At 42.4% G+C, this 17,793-nt stretch overlaps 1 protein-coding gene and 2 non-coding genes across 3 annotated transcripts in view; all 3 read right to left on the bottom strand.

The window, feature by feature from the left end:
* Positions 1–304: 304 nt before the first annotated feature.
* On the bottom strand, positions 305–376 carry TRNAE-CUC (transfer RNA glutamic acid (anticodon CUC)). Its single transcript has one exon. It is a non-coding gene; the product is annotated as a tRNA-Glu (tRNA).
* Positions 377–8,693: 8,317 nt separating this feature from the next.
* TRNAN-GUU (transfer RNA asparagine (anticodon GUU)) lies at positions 8,694–8,767 on the bottom strand. The gene has a single exon. It is a non-coding gene; the product is annotated as a tRNA-Asn (tRNA).
* A 6,111-nt stretch (positions 8,768–14,878) lies between these two features.
* Positions 14,879–17,793, bottom strand: part of LOC149446286 (TRPM8 channel-associated factor homolog) — a 38,202-nt gene continuing 35,287 nt past the window's right edge. The window contains exon 7 of the mRNA XM_089652717.1: positions 14,879–16,256. Coding sequence (XP_089508843.1) covers positions 16,011–16,256 — 246 coding nt within the window. The 3' untranslated portion in view covers positions 14,879–16,010. The remainder of the gene's footprint in view (positions 16,257–17,793) is intronic.

Below are 17,793 nucleotides of genomic sequence, written 5' to 3'. Positions count from 1 at the left end.
ACAAACGTTTTGGCGCTATATAAACACTGTATAATAATAAAATATATATATATATTTTATTTTTTTTTCACATTGTTTTAGTACTTGTATTCCTTATAGATGGTGCCATTAGCAACAGATCCAAAGTATGTGAGTATATAAATATTGTGAGAAGTCGGAAATGCTTCATTCATATTCTGCTTTGCACATTACCAATAGTTCTGAAATTCTTTCTAAAAATGTGAGGTCATTATAATTTCTCATTAAGAATGAAACAGGATTTTGAATGTAAAAAGTAAGTTTTCAATAAAATTTAAAAACTTTGTTCCCTGACCGGGAATCGAACCCGGGCCGCGGCGGTGAGAGCGCCGAATCCTAACCACTAGACCACCAGGGATCCTTAGATGCAGGGCTGTATCTCAGAGCTATTGTACAGCAACACTGCGGTTCTGAGGCTTTTATTTCCAGCTTGTAAATCAGTTCTCTCCTGTCCAAGTTTTTATGCAGCATAAGCAATGTGATGAACCCTTGAAAAAAAAAAATATATATATATATTTTTTTTCATTATTAAAATTGTTTATTAGTAGAGATGAGCGAATCGAACTAGGCGAACCGGAATTCGAGTCGAATTTCAGGAAATATTCGATTCGCGTCGAATCCGAAATTTTGCCTACTTCGGGTGCGCGAATTGAATATTTCCAGATCAGCCGGCAAAAGTGTCCCTGCAGTGAGCTCCGCTATTTCTGACAGTTCTCTGACAGAAGGAACACATGTAAAGCGGTTGAAACATTGTATCCATTTAGGATACAGATGTTTCAACCGCTGTACATGTGAAGAAGCTGTCAGAGAACTGTCAGAAATAGAGGAACTCTGCACATACACTTTTTGCCGGTTTGGAATTCTTATTTTCATCCTACTTCTTCTTCTTCTTCTACTTCTTCATCCTCATCCTCATCCTCAGAAGAAGAAGAAGAGGATGAGGATGAAGAAGAAGAAGAAGAAGTAGGATGAAAATAAGAATAATTCCAAGCCGGCAAAAAGTGTATCTGCAGCGCTCCTCTAAGTGTATCTGCAGAATGTCATTTATGGAAAAAAATAGATACAATCTTTCAACCGCTGTATGGAGTGAATGTCCCAGAACTGTCATAAATAGTCTATTTCTGACAGTTCTATGACATTCCCTCCATACAGCGGTTGAAACCGCTGTATGGAGTGAATGTCCCAGAACTGTCAGAAATAGACAGAAACTGTCACAGAACTATCCTTCTTCTCATCCTTCTCCTTCTTCTCATCCTTCTTCTCATCCTTCTTCTCATCCTTCTCCTTCTTCTCATCCTTCTCCTTCTTCTCATCCTTCTCCTTCTTCTCATCCTTCTCCTTCTTCTCATCCTTCTTCTCATCCTTCTCCTTCTTCTCATCCTTCTCCTTCTCCTTCTTCTCATCCTTCTCCTTCTCCTTCTTCTCATCCTTCTCCTTCTCCTTCTCCTTCCTCATCTCCAAGGGCATTTAAATTAAAGGTACAGTGTTCTGCACTAATTTAAAGGCTCTCTGAAGCCTAGAAACCCTTTTTATAAGTCATCTTCGTAGCGGAGAAATTCGCATCGAATCGAATTTCATACTGGAATTCGCCGAATCAGCCGAATCAAATTTTTCAATTCTTCGCTCATCTCTATTTATTAGTATGTATTTTTTTGTGTATTAGCTTTTGAACCACTTGCCAACCAATCTTCACCTATCACAGCAGGCTCATACTAACATACTAATACGTGTAGATGGGTTTGTGCTCATACTCATTACTCAAGGGGAAGTGCATGCAAGCTCATGCGCAGGCACACGCCACGTGCACACATGGGCGCAGTCACAGATTCTGATGCCCGGCGGCTTATTTAAATCAGAGTTCTGTGTAGTATCTTCTTTGGATGCTCTTCAGCTTTACCTTTGGACTTTGTTCCTGAAAGCCTGCCTGATCCTATTATTGACCCGGCTCTGTCTGATTCCCCACCATGCATCAAAGTTGCATTGCAAAGTCGCCCACCTTTATGGCAAATGTTGCTACAATAGATTCACGCTCTCCTTCAGATGGGCGCCATTACCTGAATTCTAGATAAAGAAAATCCTTTGATTTCTACTCTTCTTTGTTCCTTGTAATGGACAAAAAAAGAGACTTGCATTCGGCAACCTCAAAATCCTTTTCGACCTCAAAACATTTGACAAACTCATTTACATTCAGTCACTCCAGATGTCATCACTGTAGTCTTGTCATTTCTTTGCCTACATATTGTCATGCTTGCACTGTTTAGATCAGCCTTTCTTAACCAGGGTGCCCAGGCACCCTGGTCTGCCTTCACACTTCTTCAGGGATACCTTAAGGCTTCTTCAGGGGTGCCTTCAGGCTTCTTCAGGGTTGCCTTGGCAAAATTCTAAAAAATTGTATACAAGCCAGCAGGTGGATGAATCCTGCCTTTTAGTACACAAAGCCCAAGGTTTTCATTATGCACTTTTATGACCTTCTAGCTGCCAGCATCCTAACAACCAATGACATCACCAGTTGATAAGGAGGACAAGGGGTGCATGCACATCATCCTTGGTTGCCCCTCTCTGTCAGCTAGGTTTTTACATTTTAGATTGGGGGGGGGGGGGGGGCTGAGATTGTGCAGAATTTTAAAGGGTGCCTTGAGATTATCCATAATTTTCAAGGGTGCCTTTACTGAAAAAAAGTTTGGGAAACACTGGTTTAGATTACAATATTAGTATTGATAAAAAAAAAATTGTGTATATATATAAAATGTCATTCAGTGTAGCTTAGGGTGTGGTTGCCATCATCCCTATTTCCATAATAGAGAGAGTTACACCTTACATTTTTGGGGATTTTTAAATCAACCTTGGAATATTAACAGAGAGACAAATTGTTTAAAAAAATAAACATTTTATTTAAACAAATGTATTTTATCTGACAAATTAATACATATCAAATAAGCAATGCATATTGGTCAATATAAAATACAACAATTTTTTGACAGCTCATTCACTTTGCAACATTGTAGTTATTGCAATATGTATCCAGTGGTATCCCCCAAAGCTGATTTCCATCTTGAAACCTCAAAATTTTTGACTGCAGATACATTCACTCTGGGATCCAATGCGTTTCGGATACATTACTATAAATTGTTCCTCCGGGAAAGGATACCACTATAACAATAATTGTTGTCAGCAATTAGTTCTTAATACATATCTTTGTGGTTAAGTAATGATAAATCAACCATATAGGATACATGACTTACATGGGCACCAAAAATAGTCAAAAGAAGATGCTTTACTGTGTTTAGAAGGTGAGTCTCCCCCATAACTGAGGTCATCATTTGACGTGCAAGGACCACGGGTGCCACATCACAAACACTGGCATGACAGAATGTATATAGTTACATAGTTAGCCTGGCTGAAAAAAGACAAAAGTCCATCCACTTCAACCATTAAAAAAAGAAAGTTATAATCCTACACCCACAGTTGATCCAGAGCAGGGGCGGACTGACCATTTGGAAACTCGGGCACTGCCCGAGGGCCCGGGGTCAGTAGGGGGCCCCATGAGATGCCCCTGGTACCTTTTTCATAGGCTTTTTTGAGTTTGGGCAAGGACACAGGGGCCCCATGACCCCCTATTGCCCGGGGGCCCCATGAGTTGTCAGTCCACCCCTGATCCAGAGGAAGGCAAAAAAAACAGCAAAACACGATCCAATTTGCTCCTGCAGGGGAAAAAATTCCTTCCTTATCTCCCGAGAGGCAATCGGATATTCCCTGGATTAACTTTACCTATAAATGTTAGTATCCAGTTATATTCTGTGTATCCAAGAAAGAATCCAGGACTTTTTTAAAGCAATCCACTCAGCTGGCCAGAACCAACTCTTATGGGAGCCTATTCCACATTCTCACAGCTCTCACTGTGAAGAAACCTTTCCGTATTTGGAGATTAAGTTTCTTTTACTCCAGACGTAAAGAGTGCCCCATATAAATAAATGTAATGCTGTGTATGATAATATCTTAAAAGTACAACAAAACATCAAATATATATGAGTTTATATGCCTACGTGTCCTCTTATCCAATATTGATGAGGATTATGAAGATCCTAGTAATATGTATCCTCTTAATGAACACATGAACTAAAGGGGATACCTAGGAAAGTTCTATATTTCCCCATAGTTGATATTATACTATTTTATTGCTTTAAAAAAGTCCTGGATTGTTTCTTGGATACACAGATTATAACTGGATATAATATTTATAGGTAAAGTTGATCCAGGGAATATCCGATTGTCTCTCGGGGATCAGGTAGAAATTTTTTTCCCTGCAAGAGCAAATTGGGTCATGCTTTGCAGTTTTTTTTCCTTCCTCTGGATCAACTGTGGGTATAGGATTATACATTTTTTTTTTTAATGGTTGAACTGTCTTTTTTTTTTGTCTTTTTTCAGCCAGACTAACTATGTAATAAAGGCAAAAAAAGGCTAAATGTATGAGCTATATAATTTAAAAATTCTTTTGAAATAGGTGACATCTTTTATAACTCGCCATCAACTGCATAGTGATGTAATAGTGTGCAAATTGAATATTAGAAGCTTTGTCTTGTTGTTCAGACCACAACCCACCAAGGGGTCGGCGCCAGGCACAATATATGTGGTTTCTCCCAGGATCAAACTAGATGCTAAAAGCTTTATCTGATAATACCTATTGTGACCTTTTATAGGTTCCAAAGTGGATGTAATCTATGTATTTCCTCCCATGTGCGGGTCATATCTGCTGGAGAGGAAGATGGCGCCCATCGTGTGGTCCCCGGCGTTCATCTCAACTGTGTGAGAGCGTCATGCGCATTGACGTCACGTCCGGCCCCCGGAATGACTCATTCAAAAGTCTCCAAAAATGTAAGGTGTAACTCTCTCTACAATGTTGTATGTTTTATTAATTCATTGATTAAATGACAGTATTAGGTTAGTTTATATGTTAATGTTAGGTTCTTCATATAATGGAAAGTTTGCTCTCTGGAATGACATTGCAGAAATATGTTATTAAAACAAGTTGTTCTCTCATTGTAATCTTCTCTTGTTGTGCAATGTGTGGAGACAATCTCTACATTCTGGGCAATGACCAAGCTGATCAGGTGCTCCAAAATAACAGAAATCAATATCTCTTGTTCTTGTTAACCCCCCTGGCGGTATTCCCGAGTGTAGCTCGGGGTAAAGTTTCAGTACCACAAGCGGAAACCCCGAGCTACACTCGGGAATACACTGCAGCGTTGCTCCGGGATCCCTCGATCACTTACCTTGTCCTGCGCTCCTGTGATGTCCCTCCTACAGTGTGCCTGGCAATGTAATCCGGCCGATGCCGACATCTGTCATCTGGGTTCCGTCCCCTGCGACGTTGGGACATACAGGGGACGGAACGGCGGGAAATTTGAAAATGACAAAAAGTGACATTCACTAAAATCACTAAAATCACATAGTATAACATTCCTGTATCAAACCATTTCACATACATTTTGTCCCGAGTGCTTTGTCCGGCACCCTGCCTGCATTTTGTCTGTTCTTTCTGCCTGGAAACTGAGAAACGTCCATGGCGTCCAAAAAGCGTCCCTTTAGGTCAAAAGCGGTTTTAGACCGGCTAGAGAACAGCGATAGTAAATCAGAACCACTTGCAGAATTGAGTGATAATGATTCGTGGGGGAAATTCCTCATCAGACACTGAAAACGATTCTGCGACTTTGCTCAGCGATGTGCGAACTTGGCGCTATATTTCACATTTCAGTGTTTTTGGTTTGATTACATTATTGAATTAAATGTATTATTATTATGTTATTATTTTTATGATTATTTATTAAATTATAATTTATGATTTCGTGTTTCATGTTTTATCATACCCGGGATGTTTACTAGACTCTTGTTCGGACAGATTTCAGTGAGTTATTCCTAAAAATTACAGGCCTACAATAAAAAAAATACATATTTCCATGCAAAAAAATGTACCGCTTTGAGCACAGAAATATGGACATAATCAGACCGCTAGGGAGGTTAATGTGTTTTTTTGTGCAACTTCTTAGATGAATGTGGTGGTATGTACATTTATGTTTGGGAGGTCCTACATGGTCCTACGTTGGAGCTTAAGAGTCTCCAGTGTTGACAAAGTCTTCAGGTCTAGACCTGTGAAGAACAGATTAGTTTAGTTTCATTTCGGATAGATTTGTTATGTTACCGATTTTTTTCTGTTGATTCATTTACGGATTTTATCTATTTTATTTTGTTTATTCGTTTTCGAAAAAAATTACAACTTTTCCGAAGGATTAGATTTCAAATTGAATTGAAAGTATCTAATTTGAATTGAAAGTATCTAATCTGAATTCTGTGTGAAGAATAGCTGGTTGTTAAGGAGTGGGCCGGCAAGCCAGCCGCCGCGTCCTTAGCAACCGATGATTCATCTGCTGACAGCAGGATTCCCCGCTTTCAGCAGAATGTAAACAAAACTAATGCCGGTTTAAAAAGAAAACAAAGGGAATCCCCCACCAAAATAACAAAAATGGTCTCCCACCCAAAATTTATACCAGAGCCTTATCCGGGCATGGCTAGCATCCGCTAGGCCAGCAAAGGGGGTGATGAGTGAGCTCCCCCCTGCTGAACCTTACGAGGCCACATGCCCTCAACATGGGGGGGATGCTTTGGGGCAGGGGGGCTCCCCCAAAGCACTTTGTCCCCATGTTGATGGGAACCCCACAACATTTGTCCCCATGTTGATGGGCCTCTTCCCCACAACCCTTGCCTGGTGGAGGGGCCCCCAGGTTGTGTAACCCCCATTGAGAATGAATGGGGTACATAATACAAAACACAAACACAGTTTTTGAGGGCATGTGGCCTAATAAGGTTTAGGAGGGGGGAGACGCGCTTGTCCCCCCTTTCCTGATCTGATAATGGACTGGTATGGTATGGATTTTGGGGGGACCCCATGCCATTCTTTTTTAAGTTTGGCGTGGGGTTCCCCTTAAAATCTATACCAGACCCAAAGGGCCTGGTAGGGATTGGGGGGACCCCCATGCTGTGTGTTTTTTTTTAAACTGGCGTTGGTTATGATAACATTCTGCTGACATTGGAGTCATCAGTTGCTAAGGATGCAATGGTCGGCATGCCAGCCTGCTCCTTAACAACCAGCTATTCGCAATAAATTTGGATAATTCATTTCATTTGGATGCTTCAAACATTCAAATGAAACAAATTAATTTTGTTTGATTCGTTATCATTTAATTCGGATTTGTTCATATTAGTTACTATTGTCATTCGAAGATTTGGATACATCCGAATCTCAGAATACCAACATTTCGTCCAAATTTATATTCGGGACAAAATGATTGTATATGTCTATTCAGGTCCTTTGTAGTGTATAGGGACCCCTATGTGTGTTCATCTCTATACCTTCTAATTTTTACTTTTTCTGTGTAACTCTTCTCTTCTAAATTAAAGCAGAACTACACTGCATCTGAGCGCCACAAACCAAAAACACTATTTAATTCATTTTCAATATTTAATGCAAACTCCCCCATCCATCCATGCCTCCATGTTTTATTTTGCTGAAAAATCACTTAGAAAAACATTCCCTAACATTTCTGGCCATGGCCACAGTAAGGGCAAATGAATCATGTAACATTTACTTCCTGGAATCCATCTGCCCTTAGCTCAGGCAGGCAGACAGGAGTTTGTGCTTAGCTGAGAAAACACCCTCCTTCCCTCCTGAAGACCCCTGGGATGTATGATATCATTTGCCTAGGCCAGACACCAGGAAATAACTGAAGAAATGTAAAAGAAACAAGTTTAAAACAAGTAAATATTATATACCTTCCTATCTATGTACTAATGCAAGCAATTTTGATTGAGAGAGTGAAGTTCCACTTTTGAAACTGTTTACTGTGAGCCAGGGGCGGACTGACAACTCATGGGGCCCTCGGGCAATAAGAGGTCATGGGGCCCCTGTGTCCTCGCTCACACTCAAACCCCACCCAAAAATGCCTATGAAAGGTACCAGGGGCATCTCATGGGGCCCGGGGGAGGACTGACCATATGGAAACTCAGGCACTGCCCAAGGGCCCCGGGTCAGTAGGGGGCCCCATGAGATGCCCCTGGTACCTTTTTCATAGGCTTTTTTGAGTTTGGGCAAGGACACAGGGGCCCCATGATCCCCTATTGCCCGGGGGCTCCATGAGTTGTCAGTCCGCCCCTGATGGGGCCCCTACTGACCCCAGGCCCTCAGGCAGTGCCCGAGTGCTCAAATGGTCAGTCCGCCCCTGCTGTGAGCAGAGATGATTGGTTTTCTTTATCACTTTTAGGAGGAGGGGGGGGGAATTAGATACTAATTTCACTGAAGCCAACATTGGTACTTTCATGGCAAAATTAATTTCTACAAAACATTGCTCTGCTCATGCCTAAGTAAGGTCTACTAGTAACAATCAATGTTTTCTTGTCCATGTGTTTCGTCTGTACTGTGAAATGCAGCCAAATCAAGGAGAAATAATGTCTCAGATGACATTTACTTTGTATCTCATCTGCCTGTACATTGTATCAACAGAAACGTACAGTAACTCCAAATTATCTCTTTCATTCGTTGACATTTTTCATCAGTATAGAGGGATTAGGTTGAAGAACACAATGGCGGTTAAAGGTTTGCTGCTGCAGCAGAAGAAAAAGCTTTGCGTCCCTGGGTGGGCTTGAACCACCAACCTTTCGGTTAACAGCCGAACGCGCTAACCGATTGCGCCACAGAGACCCACAGGGTTACTTGCTCTAAATTTTTTTACCAGTACCTAGCTCATTTGCTATTTTTTCCAGCCAAGTTCATCTTCTGGTCTTTGATCCAGGAATACCCCATTAACTTTAACCACTTGGCATGCTTCTCTTGATATTCTTCCAGAGCTGGTTCGCTGGAGCACAAGGCATGGATCCGTGAGGGCCCCTCCACCATTGGCATTCACAACTGAAGCACAGGATTGGTGGGAGGGTTGTCAACCTATTGCACATACTGTACAACAGGAATTTACGCCTAACTCAATACAGATTCATTCTTCTGCTCCCTACACATTGTTCTGCCTTTTTAGTCTACCATAGAGTTCTACCATATCTTCGATCCAGGATTGTCCTATTAACCTTTACTTCTCATTTGAATCTGTTTAATTTTTGCTACTGTTTAAGTTCTTCTGCAAAATAAATGCATCAAACACCTCCCCAATAGTTTGTCCTTTGGAACTGAAAGCAGATGGAAGCAACCAAATATCACCATCTGTGCACCACTGTTAGGGCCCCATCAAAGCCAGCAGAAATAGCTAAATATCTGGAGACCACCCTTTTCTGTCTCATAGAAATTTGGAGACCACCTCTTAATGAGCTGAAGCCAGGTGCTGGCATAAGGACCCCTTTGTTGTTGTGGGACAACATGTCCAGGCATTACCCTGCTACGTATTATTGCACATGCTAAGAACCGGTGCACAGTCTGGGATGTCCAATTCCACACATGGTATGTCCAAATGGAAAAGAATGCCGGCCACTTGGTATGCTCCTCTTGATATTCTTTATTGGCTACATAACATAAATATATTACATAGAAAGCCAACTCATTTCTGATGTCACAGCCTTCCTCATAGCTCTCCTTTTTTCTGCATGTCTAGCATTCCACAGCTGGTTCCCCGGAGCACAAGGCATCGATCCGTGAGGGCCCCTCCACCATTGGCATTCACAACTGAAGCACAGGATTGGTGGGAGGGTTGTCAACCTATTGCACATACTGTACAAGAAGAATTTACACTTAACTCAATACAGCTTCATTCTTCTGCTCCCTACACATTGTTCTGCCTTTTTAGTCTACCATAGAGTTCCACCATATCTTCGATCCAGGATTGCCCTATTAACCTTTACTTCTCGTTTGAATCTGTTTCATTTTTGCTACTGTTTAAGTTCTTCTGCAAAATAAATGCATCAAACACCTCCCCAATAGTTTGTCCTTTGGAACTGAAAGCAGATGGAAGCAACCAAATATCACCATCTGTGCACCACTGTTAGGGCCCCATCAAAGCCAGCAGAAATAACTAAATATCTGGAGACTACCCTTTTCTGTCTCATAGAAATTTGGAAACCACCTCTTAATGAGCTGAAGCCAGGTGCTGGCATAAGGACCCCTTTGTTGTTGTGGGACAACATGTCCAGGCATTACCCTGCTACGTATTATTGCACATGCTAAGAACTGGTGCACAGTCTGGGATGTCCAATTCCACACATAGTATGTCCAAATGGAAAAGAATGCCGGCCACTTGGTATGCTCCTCTTGATATTCTTTATTGGCTACATAACATAATATAGTACATAGAAAGCCAGCTCATTTCTGATGTCACAGCCTTCCTCATAGCTCTCCTTTTTTCTGCATGTCTAGCATTCCAGAGCTGGTTCGCCGGAGCACAAGACATCGATCCGTGAGGGCCCCTCCACCATTGGCATTCACAACTGAAGCACATGATTGGTGGGAGGGTTGTCAACCTATTGCACATACTGTACAACAGGAATTTACACTTAACTCAATACAGCTTCATTCTTCTGCTCCCTACACATTGTTCTGCCTTTTTAGTCTACCATAGAGTTCTACCATATCTTCAATCCAGGATTGCCCTATTAACCTTTACTTCTCGTTTGAACCTGTTTCATTTTTGCTACTGTTTAAAGCGGAGTTCCACTCAAACTATAAAAAAATAAAAGTCAGCAGCTACAAAAACTGTAGCTGCCGACTTTTAAAAAACAGCCACTTACCTGTCCCTCAGTCCAGCGGTGTCCTTCCCACAGCCCGTTTTACCGGCCATCCTGTGTTCAAGGTGCCGGAGTCTTCAGTGTGGCACCCGGCTATGACTGTTGTGGCTTCACTGTCAGGTACCCACTGTGTATGTGTGAGTAGCAGTGCGCTTCCTAAATGGCCCCGTCGCCTTCTGGGACCTGTCACGTGTCCCAGAAGACTACAGGGAAGGAAGGTAGGAGGACAGCTTCCGCTTCCAATCGCCTTGATGATCGCAGCAGAAATGGGCGCAGTTACTTGTCAATTTTCGGGTAACCCACTGCCCAAACGTGCCAGTCCTTAATGGGGAGCGGGGGACCAGTCTTTAAAGCAGAACTTTCCCTTTTGGGTGGAACTCCGCTTTAAGTTCTTCTGCAAACTAAATGCACCAAACACCTCCCCGATATTATTATATTATTATTATTATACAGGATTTATATAGCGCTAAAAGGTATGCTCAGCGCTGTACATTATAGTGGGGGACAGAACATGAGACAAGACAGTAACAATACAATACACGAGGGGTTCAAGGGCCCTGCTCTTTCGAGCTTACAATCTAGGAGGGATGGGATAGAGGTACAGGAGGAAGTGAAGTCCTTTGGTAAGACTTCTGGTAAGAAACATGCAAAAGAAGAGTGCTCCATGGGACGGAGCCACTCACACACGCTACCACGCATGCGTGACCGGCCGGCGCCCATTTTGAAAGTTGGAAAATGTTTGCCTATTTATGCTCAGCAATGTCCACTTTTTTGTGAGTGCAACCATACTTAAAATAAATGTTGTTTTAATTGTTTTACTCTATGTGGAGCACTCTTCTTTTGCATAAATTATAACAATGGTGCCGCGCCCTTTAAATGAATGTATCTATATATAAAAGATGTGAATGGTGAACTGCTTATAGCAATTCATTAAATTGCTTAGTAGTGAAAAAAATATCAAACAATATAAACCAACATTAATAGCAAGATAATGATTAGAAAATAATACATATAAATGTCCAATTCATGAGTGAATTCAATCAAATGTGAATCCCATCATACTTGCGGCTTGCTCAATATGCTGTAATGGACTGCTCATACAGTTGTGACCAAAATTATTCAACCCCCAATGCTGTAAAGGGGTTTAGGGACTATAGTGTACATTTGGAATTGTATTCAGAATCAAATCCTACAAGGACGTTGTAACTACCCAAATGCAACTAAAATGACATCAATTGTTTATGTAATACAGTAGTAAATGGTTCTTATGTGGTTTCTTCATTGCCACAATTATTCAACCCCTTAAAGACTACCACTCTGAAGAACAGAGGTTCATACAGGTGCTTTCCATCAGGTATTGAAAACACCTGTGGATGTCACCGAGCAGCAATCAAGCATAATAAGCACCAATTAGGCAGCTTTAAAATGACTGTGATACTCAGCTCCTTCTAGACATTTACTGGTGTGGTTACAAACATGGTGAAGGCAAGAGAATGGTCCAGGAAGACAAGAGAAGAGGTGATTTCTCTTCACAGGAAGGGCAATGGCTATAAGAAGATTGCAAAGATGTTAAACATACCAAGAGACACCTTAGGAAGCATCATTCGCAAATTCAAGGCAAAGGGCACTGTTGAAACGCTACCTGGTCGTGGCAGAAAGAAGATGCTGACTTCGACTGCTGTGCGCTACCTGAAGCGTAGAGTGGAGAGAAGTCCCCGTGTGACTGCTGAGGAACTGAGAAAAGATTTGTCAGATGTGGGTACAGAAGTTTCAGCCCAGACAATAAGACGCACACTGCGTAATGAAGGCCTCCGTGCCAGAACTCCCAGGCGTACCCCCTTGCTGTCTCCAAAGAATAAGAAGAGTCGACTGCAGTATGCCAAAAGCCATGTGGACAAACCACAAAAGTTGTGGGATAGTGTTCTGTGGACTGATGAAACAAAATTAGAACTGTTTGGGCCCATGGATCAACGCTATGTTTGGAGGAGGAAGAACAAGGCCTATGATGAAAAGAACACCTTGCCTACTGTGAAGCATGGTGGAGGGTCAATCATGCTTTGGGGCTGTTTTGCTTCTGCAGGTACAGGGAAGCTTCAGCGTGTGCAAGGTACCATGAATTCTCTTCAGTACCAGGAGATATTGGATGGAAACGTGATGCAGTCCGTCACACACCTGAGGCTTGGGAGACGTTGGACCTTTCAACAGGACAATGATCCCAAGCATACCTCCAAGTCCACTAGAGCATGGTTGCAGAGGAAAGGCTGGAACATTTTGGAGTGGCCATCGCAGTCACCAGACTTAAATCCGATTGAGAACCTCTGGTGGGACTTAAAGAAAGCAGTTGCAGTGCGCAAGCCTAAGAATGTGACTGAACTGGAGGCCTTTGCCCATGAAGAATGGGCGAAGATACCCGTAGATCGCTGCAAGACACTTGTGTCAAGCTATGCTTCACGTTTAAAAGCTGTTATAACTGTAAAAGGATGCTGTACTAAGTACTAAGATTGAATGTCACTTGGGGGTTGAATAAAACTGATAATGCTGTGAGCACAGAAAAGACATTTGTGGTTATTTCATTATAACTGTTATGTTATATTTGTCTGACCTACAAGTGCCTCTTTAATGTAAATGTAAGCAAGATGACTGAATGATCAAAAGCAATGTCAAACTGGCCAAAACACTCAATTTCAGTGGGGGTTGAATAATTTTGGTCACAACTGTACAATCCAGATAGTCTGTGCTAAGGGACTACTGGGCCAGAAAGCGTGGGTTTACTCTGATGTGTTCCTTTGTAGAAAGCAGACTGGGTGATCACCTCCTTACTCCTGGTAATGCTGTTATGGGTAAATCCAGGATATGGGTCCTCCCTTCAATAGGCTCTATATATTTTCTGCCTATTACTCCAGGTATACACCGGGAAGAAAAGAGAGAGAGAGATAGTGCCTTATCTTTGGTATAAAAGTGAATATTTATTTGTGCCAATATTGCACTCACAAAATTAAAAATCATTCAGCGCTTTTAAAAGTGCGTCCAGCCTGAGCGGCGTGTAAACACACACTGCCTGTACTCGCCGTTCCACAAAATTAAAAATCATTCAGCGCTTTTAAAAGTGCGTCCAGCCTGAGCGGCGTGTAGACACACACTGCCTGTACTCGCCGTTCCAAGAAGTCGGGTGCGTGGTGACGTCAGTGCCCCTCCCCAAAGCGTTGCGCCACAGGGTCACGTGGCTTCATCCGGGGGATGTAATTACATTACAATTATACCAAAGATAAGGCACTATCTCTCTCTCTCTTTTCTTCCCGGTGTATACCTGGAGTAATAGGGAGAAAATATATAGAGCCTATTGAAGGGAGGACCCATATCCTGGATTTACCCATAACAGCATTACCAGGAGTAAGGAGGGAAATCACCCAGTCTGCTTTCTACAAAGGAACACATCAGAGTAAACCCACGCTTTCTGGCCCAGTAGTCCCTTAGCACAGACTATCTGGATTGTATGAGCAGTCCGTTACAGCCTATTGAGCAAGCCGCAAGTATGATGGGATTCACATTTGATCGAATTCACTCATGAATTGGACATTTATATATATTATTTTCTAATCATTATCTTGCTATTAATGTTGGTTTATATTGTTTGATATTTTTTTCACTACTAAGCAATTTAATGAATTGCTATAAGCAGTTCCCCATTCACATCTTTTATATATAGATACACATTCATTTAAAGGGCGCGGCACCATTGTTATAATTTATTTATTACTGTTATACATATATATGAGGATGTAAAGAGGAGCCTGCGAACTTATTCTCATCTTACATTTTTACTCCTAGTGGCTCACAGGTAACTTCATTGTAGTTCACTCTTCTTTTGCATGTTTTTTTACCACGAGTCTGAATTCCATCCGAAGTGGTATAGCTACCCTAATTAGGGTTTATTGCTTGAAGGATCTTTGTTTTCTCTCTTGGTGGTCTGGAGGAGGATCCAGTTCTCCAGCTTTCTGGGTTGTTTACAACATAGCCTGATTGACCACTCTTAACAGGGGGTCATGCTTTTCTGGGAAGCCTTTCATATGAGTGGTTGGTGACACAACAGTTGTCTTTGAATTTCCTTTATTTCATGGCAAACTCTAGGGACTTTCCTTTATCTGATTATTTTTGATAGACACATTTTTTACATGATATGTTTCACTGTTTTTTTCACCAATTATTTGTCACTTTGTTAGGTGCCGCACTTTATATGTATTACTGTTTTACTGCCTGGTATTGGGGTTTTAGTGTTCAGCTGCTATATATTTGCACTTTATCATATATTATAATTTTTTTAGTGCAGGATTATATGTATTTTGTACACTGTCACTAATGACACTGGCTGGGAAGGGGTTAACATCTAGGGGCAACCAAAGGGTTAGCTGTGTGCCTAACAATGTGTAATGTGTGCCCCTTTTCCTAGTCGATGTGAATGTTTTTTCTCCCTGCTTTGCTGCGCACTGTACAGAGCTCTATGTTGTTAGCAAACACAGGGCTCTGTGCTGTGATTCGCTAAGCTGATCAGCAGGCCTAAATTATTGGCCAGGACCTGCTGACTGACTTGTGCTGTACTGTACTGAATGACAGCACAGATGGGGTGGGGGGGGGGGGAGGTGCACGCTCCCTATACCCAGAAGTGCTGGATTCCGTACATGTACATCCAGCTGCAGTATATATACATGGGGCGGTGCTTAAGTGGAACACTAATACACCATAACTAGGGTTGCCACCTCATTTGCGTAAATAAAATGTGTTTGGTATGAGGAGGCAACCCTAACCACAACCAAATTTTTCATGCATACAGAAAAATCCACAATGAAGAAATTAAAATGCTCCATCCTTCACTTTCAACTTTTCTCGGTCAAAAACTATTGACGTTTTGCCCCCATTAACCATTAGAAAACTGAATTAATGTTTCAAAAATGAAATTTTTTTAACTAAATTATGACGGTGTATGGCTAGCTTTAGGCTTGGCCAATTTTAGCTATGCAGAGACACAGTCCTGGTCAGGGGCGGACTGACCATTTGGAAACTCGGGCACTGCCCAAGGGCCCGGGGTCAGAAGGGGGCCCCATGAGATGCCCCTGGTACCTTTTTCATAGGCTTTTTTGAGTTTGGGCAAGGACACAGGGGCCCCATGATCCCCTATTGCCCGGGGGCCCCATGAGTTGTCAGTCCGCCTCTGGTCCTGGTAGTATTTACAGAGTAAATTTTTTCATTGGGTTTTCTTGCCATTCAGGCAAGGAAGAAAGTCTATCACTGAGGTCCCTTTCCATGGTCCAACCCCAAGCTTTAAAGAATGGAACCAAATTCTTCTGAACTTGTTGTGAGAATAATTCGGCCCAAAGGCTCATCTTGAATGTCTTGTCGTTCTTGATGTTTTTGATGTATCTATAGTCTGAGAAAAGCTTGATGTATGGCTTCCAACCAAAACCTTCTTGAAGCTGAAACATTTAAAATGAAAAAGTAACAGGTAAGAAAATCATTCCATAGTTAATTTCTTAATTAAAGAGACCCTGTCACCAAATTTAAAAACCTGCTAGAAAACCTGACCACTTCAGGAAGTGTCAATTGCCTAGTACAGACCCCTTGCACATCATTGCCCTCTTCCTTACTGGGAGTTTCTAATTACAAGTGGAACACTATAGAGCAGTGGTGGTCACATTTCTTGATATAGGGATCCTCAAGTGTGAACCCTGACATCACCAAAGTGCTGCACATAATATTCAATGAATATTATGTGTCAATGACAGCAGACACATAAGAGAATATGGTCAAAGGCAACGGGCAAGACACAGTATATGGCCAGAGACTGTTGTCATGCTACAAGGGATGGCCAGAGACTGTGGACATACTACAGGACATGGTCAGAGACTACGAGTATGCTACAAGAGACTGTCAAAGATTGCTTCAGGAACGAGGAAAGAACAAAGAGAGGGCGCACAGGCCTAGTGCATTACCATAAAAAATGTTTAATAAGAAATAAAATAGTTGTTGTACTCACAAACGAGAATAAAGTCAAGGCACATCATAAAAGAACAGCTGGGTCAACACCGCGCTGAGTAACAGTCCGCAATGGGGAGTGTAGACATCCAATAGGCTGACGCGTTTCAAGGACTTGCCTCTTCCTCAGAGCCACAAGTCCTCGTTTGTGAGTACAACACCTATTTTATTTCTTATTAAACATTTTTTATGGTAATGCACTAGGCCTGTGCGCCCTCTCTTTGTTCTTTCCTCATTCAGTATATTTGGATTCCCCCTGTCCATTTGAGGGCAGCAAGGTGTGCATGTTCCAGGACATTCTTAATGTGGTTGTAGCATCGAGTCCATCCCCAAGCGCAGGAGCATTTGTGTTTGCTGGTTCATTGCTTCAGGAACCACAGACTGGAGGGACCTGGAGGGACACATAATGGCCAAATGGCCACATGAGGCTCCTGAGCCACAGGTTGGGCACCAGGGTTATAATGTCACTTAAGTGACAGCTCTAAGTCTTCTGGGGTTGCTTACATCACATCCAAGATGGCTGTGCCCAGCAGCAGTCTAAGTGCTTTTTGGATGTCTATATGTAGGCTGTTATTACATAGTTACATAGCTGGTAAGTGTCAAGGCAGGAGCTGTGGAACAGACAGGCAGGCCTAGTGGCAGGGTCACGCACCGACTGACGACAACCACCACCCACAGATCGGAGTCCCTCAGGGCGCGGAGTCTAAGTCCCAGGCTGCCCTTCACCAGGGCCCCTGATGGTGAGGATACACTTGACGCAGCCAGGAACCAGGTCGTGGCCCCCAAGACACCCCAGCTGCGGTAATGGCCGCCGCCAATGGCGTGTAGCTAGTAGGAACCAGATCAGACAAAGCGTAGTCGGGCAGGCCAGGTCGATAACAATGGGACAAACGGTACAGAACGGTAGACAAGAATAACAGGTCACAGGCCGGGTTCAGCAACAGGAGATCAGATAAATGGAAAACGCAGAGAATGGTC

Source organism: Staurois parvus, unplaced genomic scaffold (genome assembly GCF_062004578.1).
Source record: "Staurois parvus isolate SC_StPar_1 unplaced genomic scaffold, SC_StPar_1.0 ptg000691l, whole genome shotgun sequence".
NCBI classification, from domain to species: Eukaryota; Metazoa; Chordata; class Amphibia; order Anura; family Ranidae; genus Staurois; species Staurois parvus.
The sequence above is the reverse complement of the archived record's forward strand: the minus strand, read 5'-3'. Positions and strand labels throughout refer to the sequence as shown.